The sequence below is a fragment of the Hyaena hyaena genome, unplaced genomic scaffold (assembly GCF_003009895.1).
Source record: "Hyaena hyaena isolate Hyena2069 unplaced genomic scaffold, ASM300989v1 scaffold_130, whole genome shotgun sequence".
Taxonomy (NCBI): domain Eukaryota; kingdom Metazoa; phylum Chordata; class Mammalia; order Carnivora; family Hyaenidae; genus Hyaena; species Hyaena hyaena.
In genome coordinates this window covers 2,618,766-2,641,208 of record NW_024080762.1, presented here as the reverse complement: position 1 = coordinate 2,641,208, position 22,443 = coordinate 2,618,766, and the positions used below count along the sequence as shown (strand labels likewise).

The following is a 22,443-nucleotide window of genomic DNA, read 5'->3' as shown; positions in this document are numbered from 1 at the left end:
TAATGCATGGAAAACTCTAAGCAGAGTCCCTGGCATCTAATCACCGTTCAGTAATTGTTAACAAATTCCATTAAACGGGGCTCATCTAAACTCCCCCAAAGAGCACACGATGAGTGTCCAGGCCTCTGCTCCTTCTGCTACATCCGAAGCTGCCAGTGACAGTGGACACTAACCAAGGACAAGGAGCCAGCCCGGCGACCGTACCAGAGAGCTTGGTCTTTACTAAGCTGCCTCCGCCCGGGTATGCTTCGCTGTGACAAGAGCCAGGGTTCTCTAATATCTGCACAGACTCCACCGACCTCTCAGGCTGCTGGAGCCCCAAGGGGAGCCCCAGGGCTGCCCGGGCTCATCCAAGAAGTGCATCCTTGTTGAACTCTTCGGGGGCTTCTGACACACTCCCCGCAGCCTCGACAGATGGGCACAGACTTCCGTCAGACTCAGTCTGTGACTTCAGAGGCAGGACTCCCAGTCGGGTGTTTTATTATTTATTCACTTGACAGGAAATAGACACTCGGTCCTGTAAGACACCATGCGGCCGGCTTAACGAGTTGCCATTACACAGCAGAGCTCCTGGGGGGTCTCAGGAAGCCCTCCGTGGCCAGCCGAGGACAGCTCAGTCACCACAGGGAGGACCTCTGTCCTGAGGAAGAGACCCCCCTGCCGACCCTCCCTGGGGAGGCTCTGTCTCACAGCCGTACCATTCGTACGCATCGGGCATCGTCAAAATAAATGTCATGCTGCTTGTTAGGAACTAGAAGATGTTCTTAAACCCAAGGCGTAACCAGACAACTCATATACATTACAAATATATAAATTAAGAGGTCTACATGTATACAAAACCTTTCTGAGGGGACTTAATTGCATTCTATAGCATGCCAGGTATTTTGATGGAGCGGGGTATTAAAAATAGAAGGTATTTACACATAGGCCCTGCCCCTCTCGTGCCCACCGTGGAATCCCCGGGTGTTGTCGGGGCCTCTGGGCAACCTCAGCACCCCCACCGGTAACCCATCGGCAGTCTGCATCTTCCGGGACAGCAGGGGGCTCGCCCCGGGGCTCTTCTCCTGCGTCCCCATCTCGGCCTGGCGGCGCCTCCGAACCCAGGGGCTGCCGGAGGGGGTGACGCTGCTGTCAGAGGAATAATCCGCGCACTTGCGAAAGACTTCGGGGCTGGCGCTGCAGTTCAGCCTCCCTTCCTCGGCCAGAGGGGATTTTCTGGAAACGCCTTTGCGTTGAGCCAAGGGGCTGCTCCAGGGACTTGAGCATGGGGAGGCGTTGGGGCTCAGAAAGAGATTCTGGTGGCCAGCGGGGCTGAGCTTGTGGGTGACCGCGTGCCGCCGGCCGGCCATGGGGGACGTGGGGGTGCTCTCGGGGTCGGAGGAGCTGTTGGCGGAGGACTCGTCGCCCATGTATTGGAGCTCCTCGACTCTCTTGTTCAGGGACTTGCTCGGGTGGCTGCCGGCCGCGGGCTCCTCGTCCTGGTTCCTGTCTTTGGGAGGCTTCTTCTTAGGTGGCTTCATCCCAATCAGGACGGCTTTCATGTTCTCCCTGCCCTGAGATTCCGCCACCATGAACTCCTGCGCTCTGATGGCCGCCTCCACCTCCTCGAACTCCACGATGGCGCACTCCTGGGTCCCCACCTGGCTGTACCGGCTGCTGACCCTCCGGATGTCGGGGGGCAGCTCCCGCCCCGGCTTGAGGATCCGCACGGACGAGATGCCGCCGAAGGTCCCGAAGAGCTTGAGCAGGTGCTCCATCACCTTCTCCTGCACCCTTCCGTTCTTCGGGGGCGTGGCCGGGGCCCACAGCTTGGGGGACAGGTAGAGATCGTAGACCAGGAGCATCTTGCTTGGGAGGTTCTCGTTGGGGAAGAGCGGGACCGGGGTGGTCCTCCTCACCTTGCGGCGGTCCTCGTTCAACTCGAGGGTCATGGAGTACTTCAAGGCGTGTGCCGTGGTTCTCCAGTCCCGGGTCAGGTGTTTCACCTGGAGAAGACAAAGCACAGCTGGAATGGAGCCTACTGTCTTGGCCCATCTTGTGTCTTCTATAATCTCCCTCCCCTGCTTCCTTCCTCCCCCCACCGTGACACTGGTCGCCAGCATCATACCGGCCGTGGGCAGCCACTCAAAAATCTAGAGAGCTTTCTACACTGTCAGCTAGGCAGCACTTCTGTCCAACATAACTTTCAGTGGTGATGGAGATAGTCTAGTCCACGCAGGGTTAGAGGTGAAACCTGGAGGCCCCGGAGTTAGGCTGTTAGACACACAAATCCAAATCCAAAGCCCACCTCCGGCTGGCAGGAAGGCCTGACACTTTCCCACCTCTCAGTGCCTCTACTCTCCCATCTGGAAAATGGACACATTTATAGTGCCCACCTCATAGAGCTGACGTGAGGGGGAAATGAATGAATCGATAGGTTACATACCTACATCCAGACTCACATTCTGCATATGCATATGCAACACTTAGAACAGTGTCTAGCTCGTAGCGAGTACTCAGTAAATATCATGTGCTGTCATTTTCAAATACCACATGCTATCGTTTGGACAGGGTTCGGAGATTTTAAACATTCAAATGCTTCTCTGAAGTTGTGTTTTCTCCATCTATGCCTTTGATACCCAGAAAGTTCCAACAGAGCTTTCATATTTCACTGGAATATCTCCTGAAAGCAATGTGGACTGTTTCAGCTTGGAATAAAACCCAACTAGGGCCTCAAAGAGAATGATGAAATAGTCCCTCCCTCCCTCCTCCCTGAGTGGAAATTGTGCGTATCAGCATGCAGTATATGAAGGCTATATTTTTATGCTGTAAAACGGTAATTTTCAAGAGGCCCACTTCCGCTGGAGGGAATGCCAGGGAGAATGAGTCATTGCATCCCACAGGAACAGTGGAGTGGGTGGGGTGGGTAACCGAGCCAGGAATGGCAAAATCACCCTGGGTCCTCGCAGGCCAGGCCAGTGCGGTCACCCTGCAGAGGAACCCTGAGACCAAACAGGAACTTCCCAGAACTCGAAGAGGGAGGGTCGCTAACAGGGCAGCGTGGGGGGAACCTCGCAGAGCTCTTAGCTCAGGCAGGCTCCCTCAGAGACGGCGCTGTCCACTCCAGCCTGTGGCCTCTTGGGGACACGGCCCGGATGTCGGCTTAGGGGAGTGGGAACCCCAAGTCACCTACACACAGAATCAGTGGGCTGAGGTCCATGACACACACCAAGGACAGAAGGTGGGCAGAGGTCCTGGCAAACCTGGACTTCAGGTGAATGGAGTCAATCTGGGCTCCAGAAGGGGTGAAGGTGATGATGGAAGGCCACTGCCAGGTTGTGAGGAAGTGAGGTGGGAGCTCTCCGAGGGGGCAGCCTTCTCCAAAACCAGTCGGGAAGGGAACACTCAGGAGAGGAAGAGGAGCTGCTGCCTAGACCTGAAGCCTGAGCAAGACGTGCTCAAGGGAAGGCCGGTCCTGCCCTGCTCCAAGGGCTAGCGAGGCTGATGGGAGACCACATACCATCGAGGGAGACACCATCTTTGAGCAATTGCTAGAGGAGCCTTATAACATTTTCAGAAACCGTATTCCCCTGTTAGTCAGATGCATTTTCTATTATGATTAACAGGAAAGCCTTCAGAATGAAAAAGGCCTTTGGGGCACCTGGGTGGCTCAGTCGGTTAAGTGTCCGACTTCGGCTCAGGTCATGATCTCCCGGTTGGTGGGTTCAAGCCCCGCGTCGGGCTCTGTGCTGACAGCTCGGAGCCTGGAACCTGCTTTGGATTCTGTGTCTCCCTATCTCTCTGCCCCTCCCCTGCTTGCATTCTGTCTCTCTCTCTCTTTAAAAATAAACATTAAGAACAGAATGAAAAGGGCCTTTGTTCTCACTTTGAAGGTGCTGGGGAGTCTGTGTCTACTCTGCAGCCAGTTTTCAACAAAGAAGAGCCCTCCCGAATAGATCTAGAGTGACAGCTTCAAAAGGAAAGAAAAGAAAAGCAGGCTGCCTCTTCCGGTCCCTGGGGAGGAATGAAGGAATGTGCACTGGCTGCTTCGTTTTGGGGTCCCCCGCGAACGCTTCCTTGCTCTCTGGACATGTGTGGTGTTGTGATTTATCATTCTGAAAGGACTCGGAGATCTTAACGTTCAAATACTTCTCTGAAGGTGTGTTTCTGCATTGATGCATTTGAGACGTACAAGCTTCTAAAAGATCTTTCCTACCCCGATGCGGCAGCTCCTGAAACTGACGTGGACTGTTTCAGCTTGGAATCAAACCCAACTTGGGCCTCCCCGGGGAATGATGAAATGGTCCCTCTCTATAATATACATACATCATTCTTTGTCCCCATTCATATACATACATTGCTCTCTTGTCTGTTCTGGGCACGGAGCTGCTGAAGCCCCGCACATTCTCAGCTCATAAGAACACCAGGAGTACCTTTTGTTCTAATGTGGCGATTTTGGGTGGGCTCCTGGGTGGCTCCTGGCTGAGGGCTGCTCACCAGAAAGACCAAACCATGGTTAGAAGCTTGAAATTTTCTGAGAAGGGAGGGGGACAGGAAATGGAGTTAATAGTTGATCATGCCCACATGAAACAGCCTCCATAAAACCCCCAATACCTTGGGGTTCAGAGGACTTCCAGGATGGTGAATACATCCGCTTACTGAGAGGGTGATGCGCCACAATTCCTCTGGGACAGAAACTCCTGCTTTCGGGGTCTTGTTCTGTGTATTTCTTTGTCTGGCTGCTTGTCTCTATCTGTTATTGTATCCTGTATTCAACTGGATAAGTAAGTGTTTTCCTGAATTCTCGAGCCATTCTAGCAAATGATCAAATCCAGCGGGGAGGAGGTTAGGAGAATCTCTGATTTGTAGCCAAGTTGGACAGAAGCTGTGGGTGACCTGGGCGGCTGGCCACTGGCTCCGGAAGTAGGGGCAGTCGCCTAACCCTTAACCTGTATGATCTGATGCTATCTCCCAGTGGATACAGAGCTGCTTGGCGGGGGAGTGCTCTCCCCCCACATATGCATCTGGTCTCAGAGTGTACAAGTGGTGTGAGAGCAAAGGAGACACACAGGAGGAAGAGATTTTTCCATTACAACGTGAAGTGCCCCTTCCTTCTCCTGTACCCCGAAAACTCCTAGTCATCCTCCAAGGTCCTATTTCTTTCTTTCTTTTTTTTTTTATGTTGCTTTATTTTTCAGAAAGACAGAGTGTAAACGGGGGAGGGGCAGCGAGAGGGGGAGACGCGGAATCTGAAGCAGGCTCCAGGCTCTGCGCTGTCAGCACAGAGCCCGACACGGGGGCTCGAACCCACAAATTGTGAGACGAAGTTGGATGCCCAACCGACCGAGCCACCCAGGCACCCCTCCGAGATCCTATTTCACTGTCACCACTTCTGGGAAGGCGTCTCAATTATCCAGGCAGGGTTGCTCGCTCTGATGAACAATACTTTGTTCTTTTACTGCCTTTGGTCGTATTCCGATCCTTCAGTGACCTCTCGCCTCAGCTGGACTTTGCAAGGGCAAAGACACATTCATGGCACCTCTCCCGTGCCTAATGCAGCAGCCCTCGGGTGCAGCAAGGGTAGGTCTGATGAGTGACTGAAGGCCAGAAAACAAGAGAGGGCAGACCCTACCAGCAGGCGAGGCAGAGAGCCACTCCGAGGAGAAAGCTCTGCTCCGGGGCTCTCTGCCCAAGTGCACAGGCAGCTTGGCTGAGACCCAGTGGTTACACATCCCGTTATGCAACGGGCCACACGGTGCTTTTCCATTCTGGTAAATACGCTCCCCCCACGGAAGACGCTTGGTGCTTGCTCCAGCTAGTCCGTCCTCACTTCTCAAAGTGGGGCGTGCACGCACCGTCCAGTTGCTGGGTCTGTGCACAGGAGGAACGTGCGGTCTGCAGCCCAGAGGGCAGCAAGTGTCAGATACCCCACATCCGCACCGTACAGATGAGGGTCTTGGTCTTACGAGATTGATGGAGTCTTGAAGGCTCGTCTCGCTGGGTTCTGGGTGCTCCTTCTTCTGAGTCATCCAACTGGGCAAGTGAAAACTTGCGTTTCACGTAATTCTAGGCCCAGGAGGTATCTCTCAAGGCCACTGAGTCCCCGTGTCCTGGCACAGCACCCTTCTGGTCACCCACTTGCCTGGCAAGAGTGCTTGAACTTTACTAAGAGCAAGCACTATCATTTCACAATTGCCACCAGCTGACATTTGTCCCAACACCCGGGCCCCTTTTAATACTGTGGGAAGACATTCTTTTTTTTTTTTTTTTTTTTTAATGTTTATTTATTTTTGAGAGATCGCAAGCCGGGGAGGGGCAGATTGGCAGGGAGACAGAGAATCCAAAGCAGGCCCCACAGCTGTCAGCGCAGAGCCCAATTCGGGGCTGAATCTCATGAACCCCAAGATCATGACCTGGGCGGAAGTTAGATGCTCAACAGACTGAGCCACCCAGGTGCCCCGAGAAGATATGCTTCTGTAATGTTTATTTATTTTTGAGAGGGAGAGAGAGTCCGAGGGTGAGCAGGGGAGGGGCATAGAGAAGGAGGAGACAGAATCTGAAAGCTGGCTCCACGCTCTGAGCTATTAGCACAGAGCCCAATGTGGGGCTCGAACCCACGAACCGTGAGATCATGACCTGAGCAGAAGTCAGACGCTTAACTGACTGCGCCACCCTGGCGCCCTGGTAATATTCCTAGTAACATCCTAAATCCCTATTCTTGATCATTGTTCTCTATCTCAGGGGGAAAAATTCACTAGTCACCAGGTGTCAAGGGGGTAAACAACATTTAGAACTGAAACTTCCAAACACCCCGGAAACCCCCGAGGCAGCACATGAGAATGAACCTCACCTTTTTGAAGGACGTGAGTAGCTTGACACTCACGTACCCCAGCTTGTTCCTCCGTACGTGCTTTAGCAGGAAGGCGTCCTTCTCCAGGTTTTCATCAGAAAAGTAGAATTCGATCTGATCCACCAGCTTCCTGATTAACTCCTGGTCTGGGGGTTTCCACTCCTGCTCGCCATCCTCACGCTCATTCTCGCCCCCACTTGTGGTGCCACTGAGACCAGAGAGAGACACGGGGAGGGGAGCGGAGGTTACAGGCTGAATTGCTGTCTCCCCCCCCCCCCCAATTTCATATGGTGAAGTCCCAAAGCCTGCTATGTCAGAGTGTGCTCTTACTTGGAAACGGGGCCTTGTAGATGTAATCAGCCAAAGACGAGGTCACCCCAGAGCAGGGTGGCCCTCAATCCACTACGACCTGTGTCTTATCAAAAGGGGAAATCTGGGTGCACACAGACGAGGAGAGTGCGGCGTGAGGATGAAGGTGGAGATCGGGGTGATGCAGCAGAAGTCCAGGGCGGCCAGGGCGGCCAGCAAACCACCAGAAGCCAGGGGAGTGGCTGGAACAGATCCATCGCTGGGCCCTTGAAGGGAGTATGCCCTGCGGACACCTGGATTTCCTATATCCGGCCTCCAGAACGTGAGGCAATGCGTTCTGTGGTTCTAAGCCACCCAGCTTGTGGTCCAGCTCTAGGAAACTCCACTGGGTCCCACTTGAACTGCACTCCTCAGAGGTGGTGATCTCCTGGCTAAATTGTGCCCCACCAGCTAAGCAATCAAGCTTTTGTTTTTGACATGGGCCACGGGTCACTAAAATAACAGCACCCCCCGCTAACATGCCTGTGCTGGGTGCCACCGACAGGACACTCGTCACAGTCCCTTCTTATTCTACCCTCCCCACTCCGCCCCCGCCCCCGCCATCCTGATTTCTAGAAGGTAATGTAGCAGCTAACGGCGAGTCCCAATCCCAGAGTTAGACCTGTGAGTTTGAATCCTGACACCACCATTTATGAACTGAGCCAGCTCAGGCAAGGAATCCCACAGCCACACCTCAGTTCTGTTATCTGTGCCTTGGGAACCACAACAGTCACTCTCCCGAGAGGACTCTTGAGAACAGTAAGTAAATTGACCAATACATGGAAATGCTCACAGGAGTGCCTGGCGCCTCTGGAGAACCGGGGAGGTGATAGGTACGTTCATTTGCACCTTGGACCCAGGACTGAAACTTCTGATTTTCTGTGTCCAAAGCCAGCACACATATCCTTTCCATGTTTCACTGGGGCCCCGCCATGGAATCTGGAAATGATCCCATTCACCAGGGCCTTTCAAAGTGAAACCCACACCCACTGGTAGCTCCAGCTGGACAGACATCCCCCCCTCCCTGAGAACGTTAGGATATGCGAGCAAGCCCAAGAAATTCCGAGCAAAGCTGCTTTAGGCTGGCGAATCTTCCACCAAGGGATTGCAAACCCTTCAAAACCATAAATGCATAGGGACTTGGTGATGATCTGTCCTAGAGGTGACACCATTAATGAGAAGCTCTTGATGGCGGGTTCTTTTTTGTAAGTTTAATTACTGTGTTAAATTATGTGTTCTCCAATATCATACATATCTTATTCAATAAAAGGATATCATCCAATATCATACATAGCTTATTCAATAAAAAGGATGGGTTAGAAATTACTTCCAGGAAAAAAAAATGACCACTTTCCTACGGGGCAACTTGATTTCTAGTAACATGACCATCAGGCCCAGGGTCTCCATTAACATGTTCTGAGTAGGCAGGGCATCTCCTGGGATGGATGCAGACACCGACCGAGTCCACCAAAAGCACTCAGTGTGCTTCTACTCCACTGGGGGGACCTGCCTGGATCCCCAAAGGGCTCAGAAAGTTCACGGTGGTGTATCCACAATAGGCAAAAGGCAGACCACTGATGGATGAATGGATCGGCAAAGCGTGGTATACCCGTGCATCCAAGGGAATGTTACTCAGCACTGAAAAGGAAATTCTGATATCTGCCATCACACGGTTGGACCTTGAAGACCTGACGCGAGGTGAAATGAGCCTGTCCTCAAAAGCCAAATACTGCATGACGCCAGTCCCATGCAGGATCTAGAGTTGTCAAATTCATAGAGACAGAAAGTGGAATGGTGGTTACCAAGGACTGGGGAGGGGAAATGGGGAGCTAATGGTTAATGGGCATGCAGTTTCTGGTGGAAAAGACAAAAGGTTCTAGAGATGGAAAGTGGTGATGGGTGCACAACAATGTGAATGTCCTTAATGCCACAGGATTGTGCACTGAATAATGGCTAAGATGATAAGTTTTGGAGGTTTTTGTTCTTCTTTTGTATGTGGACTTATTTATTTTTGTGAGGGGGGAGGAGGCAGAGGAGAGGGACTCACAAACAGGCTCCTCACTGTCAGTGCAGAGCCCACCATGGGGCTTGAACTCAGGAACCGTGAGATCACGACCTGAGCCGAAATCAAGAGTCGGACACAACCGACTGAGCCGCCCAGGCGCCCAAAGATGATAAATTTTCTCTTATGTGTATTTTACCACAACTTAAAAAATATTTAAAGGAGAGCTTCAGCACAAACAAGTAAGCACATTTATATGCATAATAAGCTTCCTTTATAAAGAAGCACACAGTTAACATTTCCCTTGGATCAGGATTAAGCTCTTAAATAAAATAATCAACCAATACCTAAAAGGGAAAGAGGGGCTCAGAAAATAAAAGTAAACTATTACTGTGATAGTTTAAAGCTGGAAAAGGCACATACACATATGTCCTTCAGCTCCAGTAAAATTTTCACTCTTAACTCCCTCCCCTGCCCCACCCTCACCAAAAGCCACTGTGAAGAGTTAAGATGAGAATAAAAATGGAATATTCTGGCAGGAGAGATAATACTAAATAAACCTGGCTCCCAATTTTTTAAATTTAGAAATTGTAATTAGTCTAACAGTTTGCATCGGTTGATTTTATGATGAAGAGTTTAGTTATTTGCCTGTAGACACCCTGGAAATGGTTTTTGACGTGCCACGTCTATGTCCTATGGCAAACATGTACTGAAGATTTTTTTAAAAAATAGTCCAAGAGACTAACTTTAAAAGTATGTTTTGTTCTGTTTTATTTACTTTAAGGGATAGAGAGAGAATGTGAGTGAGGAGAGGGGGAGAGAGAGAGAGAGGAGAAAGAGAGAATCCCAGGCAGGCTCCGTGCTGCCAGCGTGAGCCTGATACAGGATTCGATCTCACGGTTCCTCATGGTTCATGAGATCATGACGTGAGCCAAAATCAAGAGTTGGACACTTAACCAAGTGAGCCACCCAGGCGCCCCTAAAAGTATGTTTTTTAAAAAAACTCTTGTAAAAGAAATATATTTAGAGAAATATATTAAGGCAGCCTATGAGATAAAACAGGTCAAAGGCAACTGAAACATTAGACAAGCTGAATGTTTTAGAAGTTTCTAGAAGATAGCTGTGGTAGATAATAGACTCACCTAACATCTAATAGCAAACTCTTGCTTACCTTCCTTTATTATGGAAGCTATAAAAATACAAAACAAAACAAAACACCTAAACACATACTTTCTCAGCACCTGTTGCAGGTAGTAGCCCTCTGTCATGGTATGGCCAGTAACACACAAGTGAAAATCTTTTGGCCCTGCCTCTTCCCTTTTTTAACTGTTTTGAGAGTGGATGTGACGGTTGGAGCAGTGACAGCTATTTTACTACCAAAAGAAAGAAGCCAAAATGGGACATCTGGGTGGCTCAGTCCATTAGTCGTCAGATTCTTGGTTTTGGCAAGCCACGATTTTGTGGTTCATAGGTTCAAGTTGCACATTGGGCTCTGTGCTGACAGTGCAGAACCTGCTCAGGATTCTCTCTCTCTACTCCCCCCACCCCGCGGCCCCTCCCCAACTCAGGAGTGTGCACACGCATGCACAGATGCTCCCTCTCTCTCTCTCTCAAAATAAACAAATAAATTAAAAAAAAGAGAAAAAGGTCAAAAGAATTAGCTTAGCCTGACTTGTTGACATTATTGGCTCTGATATTATTGAGCTGCTGAACCAGTTCCTCTTCCCTATCTACCTGCAGATTTCGGATCACATGAGAAAGATAATATCCATTTGTATAATTCACTTGTTAGCTGGGTTTTCTATTAGTTACAGCCAAAGAGTAGGCTAGTAATACTGTATGGAGAAAGTGGTCCTTGAAACATGCTAAAGGAGGTGTGTCAGTAGAGCAGTCAATGGAATGAAAAAGGAGAGGCAACATGGACGATGGATTTTCAATCTACTAAAGAAAGTTCACACCCTAAATAGTAGTTAAAATAGATAAGATGAATGCACCAGATACAATAACTAGAAACGCATGGGAAAGTCTGAGCCCCGCTGACCAGGAGGAGAAAACAAAGGAGTTGGGGGTGAGGCGTATGATAATGACCAGTGAAGAGTTCCGAGTGGACTCTGGTGTTAGCGAAATGGTCTAACTTACTACAAATCACCAGTGTATCAGAGATGACCAGACCATCAAGGGGACCCACACACTAGCAAGTCCTACTCCCCAACTAAAGTAGTTGATGCTATTATAAACAATCTCATGGGGCGTCTGGGCGGCTCAGTTGGTTAAGCATCCGACTTCAGTTGGGGTCACGATCTCACAGTTTGTGATTTCGTGAGCTCGAGCCCCATGTCGGGCCCTGTGCCGACAGCTCAGAGCCTGGAGTCTGCTTCGGATTCTGTGTCTCCCTCTCTCTCTGCCCCTTCCCCGCTCACACTTTGTCTCTCTGTCTCTCAAATATAAATAAATATTTTTTTTTAAAAAAAGTAATCTCATAACAAATGAAACATAATGGCAGGACAGGGATGTAATTTCTCAATTTCTCCTGTGCCCATTCCAGAGCCTCCCGTTCTTCCCAAGGTCTGTCATGGGAAGCTTTTATTGCCTGCAGATGATTCTACGTCAAACTTGGTTGAGAAAGAGAAGTCCGTCCATGCAGACTTGCCCAGACCTCCTGGTGCATGCTCTCCCTCCCCACCAGCTTGTTTTCTATGTCTGGGCATCTACCAAAGCATCTGCCACATCCAGGTACCTTCTCTCCACCTTGGTCCTCTTAGCCCTGGTGCAGGATGGGACACTGTTGACACTTTCTTCTCCGTACTCCTCCCCTCGGGCTCCTGTGATTTGTTCTTTTCTGATTCTCCTCCCCATTTAATTGTGCTTTCTGCTCCCATTTCTCCAAGGATCTATCCTTGACTCTTTATCCCCTGGCAACCTCTACGTTTGCACATCCAATTCAAATCTGCCTCTTCCCACCCCTCCGTCCTTCTCTCATGCCTGAGCCTCTATCCTCAATTCCTAACCGCCTGCCTGATGCTTCCACTTGGACAGGCTGTTAATACTTCAGATCTAATACATCCAGAATTGAACTATCACCTTCTGCAGAGCTTGACCTTGGGTATTATTGAAGCCTAGACCTGGCAAGGGACATTCCATCTGGGAAGCTCATCTTCCTTTCATACAGTCTGTCGACAAATCATCCACACACAGCGGGGGGGCGGTGTTGACTCTGCATCGGTTATTTGCTGCCAGTGAGCAGGTAGACAGGTGGCCAGAGATCCCAGAACAGGTTTGCAGTCCCGGGGAGGTGACAGAAACCCTTCTGTGAGGTTCTTGCACCCTAAGGACTCCTCTCTACATGGGTGCTGTCAGTGGCAACTGCATATCTCCAAAGGGGGATTCTGGAAGTACGGCAAGGCCTTTTTGCACATCTGGGAGCAAGTTGCCTTGTGTCCTGGTTCGTGCAACAGCCTTTGAATGAAAAATGACCCATATCCTTTATGAATGTTAAAGACGTTTATATCTCTTAAATATGAATGTTGGTAACTTTCTGTCCATTACAACTGCCCTTAAAAACCACATATCTTCCCTCCCAAAGTGCCCCACTAACTACTGTCTCTATTCGCTCGTCTCTGCAGTTAGGCTCAAAACCCAAGATGCATCTTTCAGCCCTCTCTTTTGCCCCCACATTGAGCCAATTATCAAGTGTTGATTTTATTCTGCAGTGTCTCCCATCTGTTCTCTTTTCCATTCCAACTGTCCTCATTGCTTCTCCCATGGATACTATTAATAGCTCATCAAAAATGAATCTTGAAAATTACAGTAAAATAAAAAAACATAGAGCAAAAGATGAAACAACATTGTGCATAACTTACAAAGAAAGCAATGACCCCCCCCCCGCCCCCCGGCCCCACTTCGTCTCTCCTTCCTAAAGGCAAGCTCTAGTCAACTATTTAGTTCTTAGGAGAGTTGCCTCATAGTTCTATAAAATATGCTCATTCTACTTCTCACTTGCCATTTTTCGACTTTCTCTGTTCATCTCCTATGATACAAGGTGAGGATATTTGGGGTCACTCGTCTCCCAAAGCCTCGTTTTCCAATTTAAAAATTTTTATTTTTTTTATTAGCCTTCTAATTGTGTTTTAAAACAATGCACTTAAAATTCTGTTTCTTATTCCATCAACATTAAATGATATTTCATGCTTCCTCATTCCATATGATATGCGTGTTATTATCCTACCTTCTTCTTTCTCACTCCTTCTGTTTCCAACCTTCCCAATTCTCTCAGATGTGCCCTTAGGTTATTTTCTCATGGTCCATATTTACGTTCTACCCTGTAACGAACATTCCATGTTTTGTCTATAGATACTAAAAGTAGAAAGTTAGTCAGTTGTGTTTACTTTTATGATTATACAAACATTGATCTGTGCAGGGTGACGGCATTTGCCAAGATTACATTTCTTACTTAAAGTGCTATTAGTTGACCACCTAGAATGATCCTCTAGGACTCTTATTTTTAATTACTTTTTTTTTTTTTAACATTTATTCATTTTTGAGGGTGAAAGACAGAGTGTGAGTGGGGGAGGGGCAGAGAGAATGGGAGACACAGAATCCGAAGCAGGCTCCAGGCTCTGAGCTGTCAGCATAGAGCCCAATGAGGGGCTCAATGTCACGGACTGTGAGATCATGACCTGAGCTGAAGTCAGACACTTAACCAACTGAGCCACCCAGGTGCCCCAATCCTCTATGACTTTTATCCTCTTTTTCATATTGACCGTCTTTGTCTTTGATTTACATCGCAAGAGATTTCCTTACTTTATCTTCTGATCATTCTTGATGAATTGTTTAATTTCAGGAATTACATATTCTCCAAGAACTCTTTTATGTTTTCAGACTGTTCCTTTTTAAAAGCATCTTTTTATTGTTTTGTGAGTGCAGTATCTTAAATTCCCTCTGGGGGTACTCACAAGAGTCTACATTTTTAAAAGTCTCTTTGTTTCCAACAGCATCATCTCTATATCTTCTGGGATCAGTTTTTCATTTAATTTCATGTAATTGGTTTTCTTCATGTGACTGGTAATCAATTCACCTTGTCTTTATTAAAAAAATTTTTAAATAAACTTCTTTTAAAATAATTTCAGATTTACAGAAAAAGGGTGAGAAGAGTATAGAGATTCCCCTATATCCCACATCAGGCTTCTCCTATTATTAATATCTTGTGTTAGTAAGAAGTATTTAATGAACTAAAATAAATACATTATTATTAAGTAAAGTCCATACCTTATTCAGATTTCCTTAGTTTTTACCTAACGGCCTTTTTCTCCTTCAGGATCCCCTCCAGGATACTAGATTACACGTAGTCACTGTGTCTCCCAGGCTCCTCATGGCTGAGACAGTTTCTCAGGCTTTCCTTGTTTTTGATACCTCAACTGTGTTAAGAAGTACTGGTCAGATATATTGTAGAATGTCCTTCATTTGGGGATTTATCTGATATATTTTCTTATGATTAGATGGTGGGTATGGCTTTTAGGGAAGAGAACCACAGAGGTAAATTTCATTCTCATCACATGATATCAACATACCTACTCATTGTGGATGTTGACCCTGGCTGAAGTAGTGTTATCTGGTGTCTCCTCTGTGAAGTTACTACTTCCCCCCTTCTTCCCATGCTGTGTGCTTTGGAAGAGAGTCACTGCGCGCCATCCACACTTGGGAAGTGGGGAGTTATGCTCCACGGCTATTCATTTTGAAGAATGAAGAAAGGTCTGGTTGCTTTTTCTTGGTATGTCCCTATAGGTTCCCTCTGCAGCTGTATATTCGGATTGATTTTCTTCCTAGATGGTTCTATATAGATGGATGGCACATGCCAACTGGCAGGCTTCGCCTTAGGGTGCAGAGGCAGGGAATTATTAAATTATTAAATAGGGGCTTTATATGGAGGAGGGGTTACTCTGCAGGTACGAGCTCTACCTTAGCAACCCCAGATCACGGGCTAATTCATTCAATTCGTTTAGAAAAGAATCTTGTTTCTTCTTTGCCTCCTTCAAAGTTAACGGTTACGTTGGTTGCTACTTTTTATGGTCAGGCAGAGAGGTGAGGCAATTGTTCTAAAGGGAGAATTTAAACTGCCTCTCAGATATCAGTATCCTCTTTAATCCCTGGGTCCTTCCCATATTTCCTAACCAGAACCTTTCTAGGGTTTTCTGTCTTCCCACCTCCTGCCACCTCCCCCCACCCCCACTCTGCTCTAATATTTTGGGTTAAGCCTCTTCCATTCTGTGCCTTATTACATGCTCTGAAGAACAGCCATGTCCCTGCTCTCCTCTAATACGAATACTAATGTTTTCCATTCTATTAAATAAAATCCAAAGTCCTTAGCCCTTTATTCAGATTCATTTAGAATCTGGCTGTAAGCAGCTTCCAAATGTATTTTTGTCCAATTTCTTTCAGATCCTTTGTTCTGAAATAAAAGCATGTAAAAGATTACCAGGTCCCTGTAAGTGTCACCAGGTTTCTGGACTCTATCCCTTTGTGCATACCGTTCCATCTCCTTAAACCTCTTGCCTTGATCTCTCGGGTCCAAATCCCTACCATACCTGAAGCTCCATCTCAAAGCAACTCTCTCAGGAAGGAGATCATTTCAGCTTCTCCTAACCCTTGCCTGTACTTGTATCAGAGCTACCACATGCATATCTTATTAGTGCCCTGAACCCTAAGATACTGGAGGGTAGGATTCTTATTGGTTTCTTGCATTCCAATAAAATTCCTAGGTTGGTGTCACCAACTAGAGCCTTGCGCACAGTAGAAATTTACAAAGTATTGCCAATGTAGAGTGAATAGTTTCTGTAAGGACAAATCTGCAGGATTCTTTGAGACAGGAAGTATGAACGTTTCATACTTGAAACATTATGAATGAAAAGTACTCACTATTACTGGTGAATAAGTCACTAGTGGCCTTTCAAGAGGACTTTGAAAAAAGTTTTATGTTTCCATTATTGTTTCTTTTTAAATAAATTATTGAAAATTAGGAGTACTGAGGGGTGTTTTTTTTGTTGTTTTTTTTTTTTTTTTTTTTTTTATAGCTGTAAGCCTACTAGAAGTTAAAATAAAGGGTAGCAATGAGGAGATACATTTCAAAACAGTTGATGTGGCTCCACACATCAGTGTTGAAATCGTAATCATATTTGTGAATGATCTAGGGAAATAAGTACAACCTAAATCTCCAGTGCTGCCCTTCTCATAAAACCTCAAGATAATCTGGAGATATTAAGTGGTTAATCAAATGACACCTTATGAATAAAAATATCCAAAGTAAAATGGCAGACTAGTAAGCTCCTCACTATGGCTTTCAGTACAGAAAAGATTTCTTGGGGTCATCATCTACCCTTGCAGACGGTCTAGTCTAGAATGATGCTTTGACCACCAAGACCAAGACAATGGTGGACAAGAAGAAGGAAGCTACTGAACAAAAAGGAGCAGGAATCATTTACAAAAACCACTAGGATCCAGGGCAATCTGTCTATAGTCCCTTTTGACTTGCCCTTAGCAAAAGATAATGAGGCTGAAAAGGTTCAAAAGCTAAACAAAATGGATCATGCAATATAAAATGACAAGGACAGATTCAATAAAGAAAGGTTTTTCATAGAGACAAGTTGGAAACATATACGGGGATGTGTCCAAGTTTGGAAAAGGCAGTAGGCAGTATGGGAGCAATTACATCTTGGAAGCCCCAAGCAGAGGCCCCACACTATGTCTGGGTGGCCCATGGATTCTTACACACTTATTGGCGACATCATGACCTTCTTCTCTAACACTGTCTTCTGCCATGCTCTCCCGGCATCATTCCTAGGGCCCGCGACAGGGGTGCAGCCAGTGGACGTCTCTGTGGTCTAAATAATGGTTTGTGGTATGAAGTAGATGTTTACATTGTACTTCGTTCCACATCTGGCACATAACTGGCATTAATAAATGGAGCCTTTCATTACCATCATCCAGAACAGAGAAAAGATAGCTTGTGCAATGTCCCAGAAGCATCATGGAGAGAAAGGAACCTAGTTGTTTCTCTTTGTTACATGAAGGGATGCTTCTAAGATTTTTATTATTCATGCTAATATTTAGGATGGTGATTTCAAATCATTTTTACACATTGCAAGACAAAGCAAACAAGAAATCAAGATTGTCGGTGTAAGAAAAGTAAAGCAAAATCCCTATTATGTTGAATATGCATGGGAATTATCAACATAAACTTATTTTTAAAAATGGATTTCCTAGCTCTACTGAAAGGGTCTAAAACCAGCGTTTGACCCGGTAGAAATTAGCACTCTTAATTCCAGGGCTTGGTTTCTAAATACCTTGCTGTTAGTATGTGAAAAATACGAGCCACAAGGATTCCTGTGGAAATGGCTGGATCCCACGACTGGAAGAAGAAAAGTACCAAGTCAGCCCAGAATATCTAGCATCAGAGAGCAAGGAAGTGCTCAAAAGCGAAAGGATGTGTTCCAACAGGCTACCCTGAAGCTAACCTGAAGGCGATCCCGTACTTAATCAAGAACATTTTGCACATCAAAAATAACGATTGCAGCTAATTTTTAAGAGGTGAGTGAATGAAAATCCATGAGTCGAGGAGAGCCTCTGAAGGAGGGTTCTAATGTAAATTATTTGACGTGACGATTACAAGCTGCTCCTCTCTTTGAAAACTGGTCATTAAGCATTTACGTTGTCTCGTAACAAGGGACTCTCGTTCAATCCCAGATGATGAGGCAAGGCTCTCTTACACAGAAAAGCGCTGGTTAATAAAGTTACAAAGGATCATAAAATTAGAAAATCACCACTTGGTAATTCTCGAGGCACTGACTCAGGCAAGGATCATCAGCGGATGATCAACACCAGGTGAAGGGCACTGGTGAAAGCATATTCGCAGGAAGCCCCCGTGTCACTTGTTCCTTGCAAGAGAAGAGACACAGCTTCACAATGGGGAGATCGCCTTAGCCAAGTGGTCAAATCGGAGCATCACCTGGGTGCCAGGCGCCTGAGGTGAACGTAACAAAAAGTCCGTGGCATTGTCTATGAGGTGCTCCTGCCAAAACGTTTAACCCAAATCGAGCCGAGCCCTTAGCCTAACTTCCAGTTTACAGGAAACACGGGGTAAAAGGAGCACGTTAACGTAGATGATGACACCATAATCAGACCAATTCAAACTGGGAACTGTTCAGTGAGACATCTGGCCTCTTATTTCAAAATAGCAATGCATTAAAACAAAATGTGAATGTTCTAGATGAGAAGATTCTAAAGAGACCTAACAGGCCTGGACTGGATTCTGGTTGGAGGGCAGAAAGGAGCATCTGTAAAACACAATGTGGGACGATTGGGAGGAAACCCAAATAAGGAGCTTGGTTATTGGAACCTTTTAGGGATTATACTAAAGGATCACTGTTAATTCTCTTCACTGTAATAATAGTATTATGGATGCTATGCCATCATTAAGAGCTCCAAAATAAAGTGCTTGGGGTATAGTAAGTCTTGTGTATAACATATTTTCAAGTGGCTCTGAGAAATCCATACTTATGTCTTTTCAACAAATAGATGCCTTTTTAGTGAGCAAGATGGGGAGAGAAGACCACAGAACATTTTTCTTATTTCCACTTACTGCTTGTACCCCAGGGAAAAACCAAGGATTGGGCTAAGTACTGGAGGTATAGAGAGGACTTAAGGCAAGGTCACTACCTTTAAGGATCTCCCTGTTGAGTGGAAGAAAAACACACAACTATTTCAACCTGATGGTGGGATGCAATGATAGAGATGTGCATTCATTTGACAAACATTCAGAAGCACTCACTACCTGCCGGGTGCTGAGGATCCGATGTGAACAGGGCCCTGAATTCAGGACGCTCATAATCTTGCGGGGGAGACAGAATTATACAGTTACAACTGAGGTAAGCGCTAGGGATAAAGTGTGCAGAGTACTATAGCCACACGAACAACAGGAAACCAACAGCTTTGGGGGTGGGGGGGGCGGTGGGGGTTAGAGGTAGTGGGGATGAAGCAGTGAGGTTTTAAGGCTGACTAGAGATCCATCCATCCATCCATCCATCAATCAGAGCCCCAGAGGAGGGAGTGCAAAGGTATGTAGACACGAAACTGCACCCTATGTTCAGGGACCCGGATGGCTTAGTGTGGTGGGAACATGAATTGCTAAGACAGGCAGGGAAAGAAACAATGGGCTGAGGGTGGTGGTCAAGGTGGGTGCTAAGTCTCTAGGAGCAGCTTTAGGAACCTGGGCTTTCTCTTGCTGGCTCTGGAAGCCAAGAAGGATCCACACTGGGTTGGGGTGGGGAACGCTGTGTCAGGCTAGCCCAAACAGGGGGCAGCATGGACTGTTCTTGGCTACATTCTCCTGCTCTGGACATCTGCCTGCTGGGCTCTGTCAGCCCCCAGGGGCTTTCTAGGGTCAACTCTCTGCCAGTGGGCAGCAAGACACGCTTCAAACTGACTCCGCGAGAATCCCCAAGTCCCTGGAGCTGGGAGCGAAGGGCGGCTCTGGAGGGAGAGTGGGGGGGTGGCGGTGGGGCTAAGAAGCCCACCCAAATGAGGATCACGGTCTCCTTGATTTCCACAGAAGGATCTTTCCAGGCCCAAGAAACAAGTAAGGCTTTAATCCCTGCTAATGATGCCATCTCAAAACTGAGCCCCCAGGACAGGGGATAGCTCTTTGCCACCGTCACAGGCACATCAAATCAGAAGGGTCAGCCACTCTGAGCTATTTTATATAACTTCTGAAATTATTTGACTAGGTGACTGCCTTCCCCGCAGGACTGAGATGTCAGTGACTACAGAGTCATTATTTGTATACTCTCAGTCAGCACAGAGATAAGCGAACGAGTGAATGAATCAAGCTTTACAGTAGACAGTAGACAGGGTGCTGATATGTGGCATGTGCTGTTTCTCAGCATCCCTGCTCTAAACTGTTGGGCTGGACTCTCCTCCTCCAATACCTCTGTCTCCACTGAACTGCCCTGAATCTCTGGGTGCTTAAATCCAGACCCCTTCCTCTGGAGAAGGGTCAGCCGGTGACGCCGAATGGCTCCGGACCCAGTACCCTCATGCCCTTCAGTTGAGTATTCTGCCAACGAAGTAGATCTATGCCTGCCGGAGAAGGATCTCGCAGACCGCTGAGGGCTGACACGGGCACAGGGAGCCGGAAGAAAAGAGGCACTTATGAAGTGCCTGTTGGCATTTCCCAGAATTTGCAAGTTCTATCACTGCTCTACTCTGATATCAACGGATATTCCATACTGTATCTCCTTTCCAATACGGGGGGGGGGATAACAAACCACACAGACCTGAAAGGCGTGGGCGTTAGTGGACCTAAGTCCAAGGTCTCCGGCTGTTGACAGAGCTCAGGGCCCATAGGCACCGTTAGGCAGGTGGCCTATAACAGCCATAACAGCTCCAGACTACCCATGGCTCGGGAATCCAACAGCCAGGCAGCAAGATGATGATGCAAGCATAGCAGTCAGGTGGGGGGGAGGCCGCCTGAAGATGGGAATCCCCGGCCCTCTAGAAGGCAAGCAGCAGCTTTGGGCCGATTCCAAATCCGAGCAGGAGAGCTCTCTACACCGTGGAATCACTCCTCGAATCCCCCAGCAGCAAGTGTCAGCTGGGCCTGGCCTGCCCCCACCCTTCCGGACTGATAAGCAGACCAGGCGAGGACGGCAGTGAGGGCTGGGCGGGGGTGGAGGGGGGCGCCCTCCTGGGGAGGTGGGCCACTCTCGCAGGAGGGCGGAAGGTGGTGGTGGCGGTGATGGAGACCGGGCTGGCCTAGGCTTTTTGGAGGGTCCTGGGTGAGGGTCCGGGGGAGGAGATGGCGAGGGTGGCCCGGGTAGGACTTCCTCCTGGGTCCCAGGGCATGCCCCGGTCCCGGCCCCTTAGAGCCCCGCCGCCAGCCCCCGGAGCCCCGGACGGTGACAGCTGCGGAGCGGGGCACCAACAGCCGCCAAAAGAAGGTTCCGCCCGGGTGGGACGCCGCTCGTGCAGCGGCCCCGCCGCGGCCGACTCGGCCCGCGGAGTTGTCCCCGCGCCCCCCCCGCCTACCCGTGCCCGCGGCTCGGCTCCTCCTCGCTGGCGCTGCCCCAGCCGGGGCTCAGGTACCGGGCCGGGTCCCCAGCGCCGCGCGCCTCCGCCCCCTCCTCCTCGTCCTCCGGCTCCTCCACGTCCTCGGCCTCCTGGATGGCGACGCGGATCTGCACCGCGGGCTCGGGCCCGGGCGGCGCCTCCTCGCCCGCCTGGGCCATGGCGCGCGGACCGGCCGGGAATGCGGCGCCGCCGGTCCCCGCTCCGCGAGGCCCAGCCAGCCCGGGCGGCGGCTACTGCGACGAGGGGGCGGGGGCGCTGCGAGCGCGCCCGGGAGGGGACGGGGGTCGCGGCGCCCCGCCCCGCGCCGCCGCCGCCGCCGCCGCCCCGGCCGCCAGCCGCGCGCCAGAGCGGGCGGGGCCGCCGCTGGGGAGGGCGACTTCCTCCGCTCTCGGCGCGCAGCGCGGGTCCGGGAAAGATGCGCCGGACCCCGGCTCCTCCAGGGAGCGCCCGCCGTCGTCGGGGCACCGGAGAGGGGCCAGGGGACGGCGCCGCACCTCTGACTTGTCAGCGTGGGGAGGACCCTGGCGGCGGCAGGCACGGACAGCACCTCAAGGGCCTTCTGTGTCTCCCGGGGTCTCCGCCACGGCCCTGCCAAGATGACCGACATCTCCACCATTCGTCTCCTGGCTACAACCACCCTGGACTGCGAGCCCGGTGAGGCCAGACGCTTGGTTCCTGCCGTGCCCTATACCAGTGGTTCTCAAAGTGTGGTCCCCAGACCCGCAGCACCAGCCTTCCCTGGAAACTTGTTAGAAAACGCCCGTTCTCGGGCCCCAGCAGGTCTCCCGACTCAGGATCTGCGATTCTGAACTTCGTGTTGTAACAAGCCTTCCAAGTCACGCCAAAGTGCACTGAAGTTTGAAAGCCACTGCCCTGTAGTGCTTCTTAGAATATACCCTGCATAGGGGCGCCTGGGTGGCTTAGTCGGTTAAGCGTCCGACTTTCGCTGAGGTCATGATCTCTCGGTTCGTGGGTTCGAGCCCTGCGTCGGGCTCTGGGCTGACTGCCAGCTCAGAGCCTGGAGCCTGCTTCAGTCTGTGACTCCCTCTTTCTCTGACCCTCCCCTGCTCACGCTGTCTCTCTCTCTCTCTCCTAGAAATAAATAAAAATATTAAAAAAAAAAAAAAAGAATATACCCTGCATATAG

General features: G+C 49.0%; 1 protein-coding gene across 3 annotated transcripts; it reads right to left on the bottom strand.

Moving 5' to 3' along the window:
- Positions 1 to 455: 455 nt before the first annotated feature.
- Positions 456 to 21,510, bottom strand: LARP6 (La ribonucleoprotein 6, translational regulator). 3 transcript variants are annotated; one of them, XM_039237818.1, is made up of 3 exons: positions 21,255 to 21,510; positions 6,830 to 7,037; positions 456 to 1,985 (listed from the first exon to the last, which is right to left on the bottom strand). In XM_039237818.1, the coding sequence occupies exons 1-3, from the start codon at positions 21,452 to 21,454 to the stop codon at positions 918 to 920; spliced, it is 1,476 nt and encodes a 491-aa protein (XP_039093749.1). In that variant the 5' UTR covers positions 21,455 to 21,510; the 3' UTR covers positions 456 to 917. The 3 variants fall into 3 exon arrangements, with proteins under 3 accessions (XP_039093749.1, XP_039093751.1, XP_039093748.1); XM_039237820.1 differs by lacking the exon at positions 21,255 to 21,510 and adding an exon at positions 20,504 to 20,602; XM_039237817.1 differs by lacking the exon at positions 21,255 to 21,510 and adding an exon at positions 7,971 to 8,270.
- Between the last annotated feature and the right edge of the window lie 933 nt (positions 21,511 to 22,443).

What these genes read in the sequence shown, in the direction of transcription:
- LARP6 (XM_039237817.1), bottom strand. Translation starts at nt 8,191, where the DNA reads ATGTCTGTCCAGCTGGAGCTACCAGTGGGTGTGGGTTTCACTTTGAAA. An exon ending in CAGAGGCGCCAGGCACTCCT is followed by an intron (nt 7,038 to 7,970) that starts GTGAGCATTTCC and finishes CTCTGGTCTCAG; the next exon opens with TGGCACCACAAGTGGGGGCG. An exon ending in TACTCACGTCCTTCAAAAAG is followed by an intron (nt 1,986 to 6,829) that starts GTGAGGTTCATT and finishes TGTCTTCTCCAG; the next exon opens with GTGAAACACCTGACCCGGGA.